Source organism: Podarcis muralis, chromosome 2 (assembly GCF_964188315.1).
Source record: "Podarcis muralis chromosome 2, rPodMur119.hap1.1, whole genome shotgun sequence".
NCBI classification, from domain to species: Eukaryota; Metazoa; Chordata; class Lepidosauria; order Squamata; family Lacertidae; genus Podarcis; species Podarcis muralis.
In genome coordinates this window covers 115080867-115086963 of record NC_135656.1, presented here as the reverse complement: position 1 = coordinate 115086963, position 6097 = coordinate 115080867, and the positions used below count along the sequence as shown (strand labels likewise).

At 46.1% G+C, this 6097-nt stretch overlaps 2 protein-coding genes across 4 annotated transcripts in view; both read left to right on the top strand.

Moving 5' to 3' along the window:
* Positions 1–6097, top strand: part of LOC114592429 (tripartite motif-containing protein 10-like) — a 647260-nt gene that overhangs the window by 22201 nt on the left and 618962 nt on the right. The gene's annotated exons all lie outside the window — the stretch shown is intronic.
* On the top strand, positions 763–4545 carry LOC114592206 (uncharacterized). Of its 3 annotated transcripts, none has more exons than XM_028720209.2 (4): positions 763–878; positions 1266–1736; positions 1974–2094; positions 2435–4545. In XM_028720209.2, the coding sequence occupies exons 2-4, from the start codon at positions 1287–1289 to the stop codon at positions 3805–3807; spliced, it is 1944 nt and encodes a 647-aa protein (XP_028576042.2). In that variant the 5' UTR covers positions 763–878; positions 1266–1286; the 3' UTR covers positions 3808–4545. The 3 variants fall into 3 exon arrangements, with proteins under 3 accessions (XP_028576042.2, XP_028576043.2, XP_028576041.2); XM_028720210.2 differs by having other exon boundaries at positions 1261–1736; positions 2438–4545; XM_028720208.2 differs by having other exon boundaries at positions 1261–1736.

Below are 6097 nucleotides of genomic sequence, written 5' to 3'. Positions count from 1 at the left end.
GAACACCCAGCCTCCCGCGTTACGTACAAACTTAAACCCAGTACTGAACAAGCTGGTTGGTATCTTATCACCACGCTCCAAATTACAGCCTTACAAAGAGTGTGAAAGCTTTACAGAAGGAGCAGGTGTATCCCTGATTTACAGAAGACTTGTTCGCACGTTACACTGAACACTGGTGCACACTGTCTCTGCATATGTGCAGGTGCTCTTGCGAAAGAGTGAACCCTTGTTGATCTGCATATCACAGGTGTCCAGGCTGTCAACTTGTGAAACGCTACACGTCAGCAACTGTACGCGTGTCAAATACTTGTGTACAGAGAGGTATACTGCACAGATTGTGTACTCATAGAATGTAACATGTGAACACTCCTCTTGTATTTCCAAGTACACTGGTTGTGCATCACTTGAATGCAACATGTGGACACACGACACTCACACTCTGCGCTGTATTTTTTATGTTGGTATTTGCTGGGATACGTGATGCTGTACAAAACTCTGCAAACTAAATAAGTAAACAATAGCAACACGCCTACAGATACAGAAATAGGGAGAGATGGAGGCTAAGGGAGAGGATACATTTATTATGAATCAAAAGGGGTTAGACTAAAACTTCTGCTCCCCACCACCCATTAGTAAAAGGTGTGCAATGCCAGGAATAATCTTTGTGTCGAAGGGAAGAGTTAAACTGACAACTCTCCCGTTCCTAGATAGGCAAGGGGTGGGGGCGTCTTGGAGGGGCATTGACTTCCTGTTCCTGCCCATCCCCATAGCTTTGGTGCAATAAATAGCTGGGGGCGGCGGCGGGGGGGAGGTGTTTTGCCTTAGGAGACTTTGGCTCCAGGGATCTGAATCCCCAGCACTGGAAACAGTAGCGAGAGGTAAGTTGAGTAGGGGATGAAGCGGAAAGGCAGAGATCAGCTGGGAGGAGAAAGAGGGAGAGAAACGGCAGAGAAAGGACGGGATTGCAATTGGCCGGTCAGGGTTGCAAACAGACAGAAGACATGCAAAGTACCCAGATCTTGCGGGTTGTCTGTGCACCAATGCGCCCTTTTCGAACTGGGAAAGGAGCAGGGCTAAGAGATGCAAAAACACTGGAGAGAAAACAGGGTTTCTCTAACCAAGTGTCAGCCTTAAGCTTATGGGGTGGGGAACCTGTGGGGGGAGGACAGCAACTCAGAGCACCTGCCTTGCAGGCAGAAGTTTCCAGGTTCAATCCCCACCTGAGTATCTGCATTTCTTAATGCAAACTCTCTTTTCCAGTCCAGGAGCTTCAGTGAGAATAAAAAATGGAAGTGCATGAACCACCAGGACCTGGACCAGGCGAGCGATTGGATGCAGGAAGAGGCAAACCCCACATCCCTCAAATGGGAGCCACCAGGGAGTTAATGATGAGGGCTGCTCCACAGCCTGTTAAGCAAGAACCGAATGAGCAGGGCTGGGAAGGCCAGTGGCCAGGATTCATGGAGACCATGCAGGCCCCTCAGTCCCAGCGGAAAACTCAATGGCTGCTTGAGCCCACCTCAGGAGAGGGCACTGAGGGATTCCAGGTCTCCTTTGAAGGAGCTGAAGGTGGCCTGGAGCACAGAGGAGGGGACATGTCTATCACCCTGCTAGGCCTCAGCCGAGAGAGCCTGGATTCTTCAGTGAAAGTGAAGGAAGAGATTCTGGAGGACGAGGACACAGTCAGCAGCTACTTCAAGGAATTCACTGGCCAAAGAGCCAAGGAGGCCCCAGAGGTAATTTAGCCCACTCTGGGAAGCTTTGCAACCAGGATTTATTCAACCTTCCCCTTCTGCCCATCTATATTGTGCAATAAATCTCAATTTTATAGGGACTTGACACAGCCACACGAAGGTTGTCCTGCATGGTTGTTCCCTCAGTGCTGGGTGGAGTGGTGATTGTGAGAAATCAGAATTATTGGCATTGATGCAGACTTTCTAATTTGTATCTCCCCACCCCCCTTTCTATTTCAGATGCCACCAGGATCCGTTGAAGACGTGGCAGCTGATTACCCCAAGTTAATCTCAAATCCTGTGAAGAGCCAAATTCCTCTGGAAGTCAAGGAGGAGGGTTGTGAAGAGGCCAGCTTGCTGGGTAAGGATTTGAATCCTGAAAGTTAGTATTATTTGGAAACTTCTAGATGCTTCTGATAGGCAGAAGTTTTTCTCCCTCTCTTTCAACACTATGACTCAGGGACATTCAACAACCTGAATGCTGGAAGATTCAGGACACATTTGTAAGGCTTCTATTTCTGCACACCTTTGGGTTTCCCTGAGCCTGTTGATGTGAGGATGGTAGCTTTTTGGCTACATCACTTACAGGAAAAACTCAGTCTTAAGAGTGGAGGATTGGGTAATTCACTTTATTCCTTTGAGAAAACTTTTTCTATCTCCAGTACAGGGTTTAACTCATGCCGTTATTCTGTTTCTTCCAGTAGGCCAAGAGTGGGAGAGCGTGAAGGAGGCTTTTCCACTTAAGCAAATTGACACCAGTGGAATCTCCTTGGAAAGAGCTAAAGGGGTGTTTTTCCTGGGTGGCGAGGTGGACGAGATGCCTGGAGTTCAAGAATCCAAGCAGGAGTACCATCAGTGGACAGTGCCAGAATACAGGTTACTTTGTGAGGAAGGTAACAGTGACTCGTGCAAAGGAAGTTTCCAAGATAAATTCTTGAGGCATGAGGCAATACAGATGGACTCAGAGTGTGGAAAGAACTTCTGTCAGGACGTTGACCTAACTAAGAATCAGAAAATGCTGTACACATGCACATTCTGTGGGAAAATTGCTAACAGGAGAGCAGACCTTCTTGTCCACGAGAGAACCCACACTGGAGAAAAACCATACGAGTGCTCCGAGTGTGGGAAAAGCTTCAATACCACGTCTTACCTCACAAAACACAAAAGAATACACACGGGAGAGAAACCATATAAATGTTCAGAGTGCGGGCAAAGCTTCTGTCAGAAAGGGAATCTGGTTTCACATGTCAGAATCCACACAGGGGAGAAACCATATAAGTGTGGGGAGTGCGGACAAAGCTTCAGTCAAAGAAAAATCCTTGGTAAACACCAGAGGATTCACACGGGAGAGAAACCGTATAAGTGTTTAGAATGCGGGCAAAGCTTCAGTCAGGCATCACATCTCCTTACGCACAGAAGGACCCACACAGGAGAAAAACCTCATAAATGCTCAGACTGTGGGAAAAGCTTTAATCAGAAAGGAGACCTTGTTATCCACAAGAGAAAGCACACTGGGCAAAAGCCATATGAATGCTCCGAGTGTGGGAAAAGCTTTAGCACAGGCTATCAATTCATAAACCATAAAAGGTTACATACAGGGGAGAAACCCTATACTTGCTCAGAATGTGGACAGAGCTTTAATTGGAAGTCAAACCTTATTACACACAGGAGAATCCATACTGGTGAGAAGCCATATGTGTGCTCCATCTGTAGGAAAAGTTTCAGCGATAAATCCTCCCTCACTAAACACCTGAGAACCCACACAGGGGAGAAACCCTACAAATGCTCTGATTGTGGGCAAAGTTTCAATTTGAAATCAAACCTTATCACACACCAGAGAACCCATACTGGAGAGAAACCGTATTCGTGCCCTGAGTGTGGGAAAAGCTTAAGTCACAGATCCTCCCTTACGAAGCACATAAGGACCCACACAGGAGAAAAGCCTTATGAGTGTTATGAATGCGGGAAAAGCTTTATTTCTAGCTCTGACTGTAAGAAACACGAAAGGGTACACACACGAGAGAAGCCATACAAACGCGGGAGGAAATGTCCACTATTCCCTCTGTTTCCGTAACAGAAAATCTACATGTGAACCTTTAGGATGTCTGTGAAGAAGAGTTTGGAGTGAAAGCTTCATAAATTTAGACTGTGTGAATAGTTTATGCTGGAGATCAACGGCTACTAGATTAAAAAAAAAAGTGAAACTATACAGGGTTTTTTTTAATCTCTAGGCAACATTCCATTCATTGCACATGGAAAGCAGACCTCATAGATAGATGCTTGGAATTCCTTGATAGAAATTAAGTCATTGCTAGATTCCACCATATTAATATTTAGTTTAGTTGCTGAAATTCATTGGAGGCAGATGAAGAACCAACCTCACTCTCCAACAGCCAGAAGATTATCCAAAACTCAGGGCGGATAGGGACAAAACCAGAACTAGGTGTCTCCACCTATCATGGGCTCTGGCTCCACCTAGTGTTGGTCTCCTTGCCTTCCAGCTACCAGTCACAGTGGGCACCAGTATCCACTGCTGAACATATGGGTGCTGAACTAATGTTCCAACGTTTTATCTGATGGACTCTGGGCCTGACCATCCAAAAGGTTGGTGTTGGCCCCTTATAAGTTCCAAATATTTATTCAACCATTTTGGAGGGCTGGTGCCTACAAACGAGAGAAGCAAAATAGCTGCTGCTAAAAAACAACAACAAAAACCCGGAAATATTGTGTGCAGCTAGTAAAATTTGTATTGCATTGGAGTGATTTTGATATTTGTTGGTTTCTCTCTCTCTTTTTAAAGGTTTTCTATATACCTGTTCTGTATAGTTTTCTTTTCAGCCATTGTTAGCCTCTGTCTGGAGTTGGATGACTGGAAGTTTTGAGTGTGTCAATTCATACACACTTCAGACTCCAGGGATGCTAAATGTAGTTGATGCACATGCAGTGGCTGAAAGAGTTGTGTGCAAAGTTTTCTCATTAAATTCTAGATCTTCCCACAATCCTGTTCAATACATACAAATCTCAGGGGAATTCAGCACCAAATTCTTGCGCCAAAAACCCACAAGTCCTGTCACCTTAAAACACGAACAGGGAACCTCAGGGGCTGAATGTGGCCCTGCAGACCCCTCTCTAGCCCTGGGAACCCTCTCCAGGCATCCCGAGTGCTTTTGCCTGGCTGGAATGTGTCCTTGAACTCTGATCATGCCTCTTGCTTCCCTGGATGGAAGACACAAAGAGAGGTATAAGTGTAGAAAAGTAATATTTGCATTTGGTGGTCTGCCCATTTTCGCCTCTGGCTTGACTCATCCCTGGCCCACGGACATTTGCCCAGAAAGGAAAATGGCTCTCAAACCAAAAAAAGTTTCCGCCACCCCTGCCTTAAAGGTAAAGGGACCCCTGACCATTAGGTCCAGTCACGGACGACTCTGGGGTTGCGGTGCTCATCTCACTTTACTGGCCGAGGGAGCCGGCGTACAGCTTCCGGGTCATGTGGCCAGCATGACTAAGCCGCTTCTGGCAAACCAGAGCAGTGCACGGAAATGCCGTTTACCTTCCCGCCAGAGCAGTACCTATTTATCTACTTGCACTTTGATGTGCTTTCAAACTGCTAGGTTGGCAGGAGCAGGGACTGAGCAACGGGAGCTCACCCCGTTGCGGGGATTCAAACCACCAAACTTCTGCTCGGCAAGCCCTAGGCTCTGTGGTTTAACCCTTACAACCTTGCAGATCAACAAATTTATTATGGACAAAACTTACCTATAGCCATGTTGCTCTGTTGTTTGAGGAGGACCTCTAACAGAAAAAAGAAAAAGGATGACAGCTATATTAGTACTCAGAACTAATGTGTCAGAAGTTTGCAGTGCAATCCTGTACGATTCTACTGAACATAGAAATGGTAAGCCCCATTCAATTCATTTGGTCTTACTCCAAGAAAAATGTAGCTTTCGGCCTTAAGAGGCAGTGTGCCTTTAAGTACGAGATGCTAAGAGGTCACAATGGGAATATGCTATAGTCGTCGTTGCTTATGGGCTTCCCAGAGTTACCTGCCTGGCCACAAAATGTTGCAATATAAGGGTCTTTGAGATGATCCAGAGTGGTTTTTTCATACCACAGAATAGTGAGGAAAAATACAGTGGTACCTCGGGTTACATACACTTCAGGTTACATACGCTTCTGGTTACAGACTCCGCTAACCCAGAAATAGTACCTCAGGTTAAGAACTTTGCTTCAGGATGAGAACAGAAATTGTGCAGTGGCGGCGCGGCGGCAGCAGGAGGCCCCATTAGCTAAAGTGGTGCTTCAGGTTAAGAACAATTTCAGGTTAAGAACGGACCTCCGGAACAAATTAAGTTCTTAACCCGAGG

What these genes read in the sequence shown, in the direction of transcription:
- LOC114592206 (XM_028720209.2), top strand. Translation starts at nt 1,287, where the DNA reads ATGGAAGTGCATGAACCACCAGGACCTGGACCAGGCGAGCGATTGGAT. An exon ending in GAGCCAAGGAGGCCCCAGAG is followed by an intron (nt 1,737 to 1,973) that starts GTAATTTAGCCC and finishes TTTCTATTTCAG; the next exon opens with ATGCCACCAGGATCCGTTGA. An exon ending in TGAAGAGGCCAGCTTGCTGG is followed by an intron (nt 2,095 to 2,434) that starts GTAAGGATTTGA and finishes TGTTTCTTCCAG; the next exon opens with TAGGCCAAGAGTGGGAGAGC.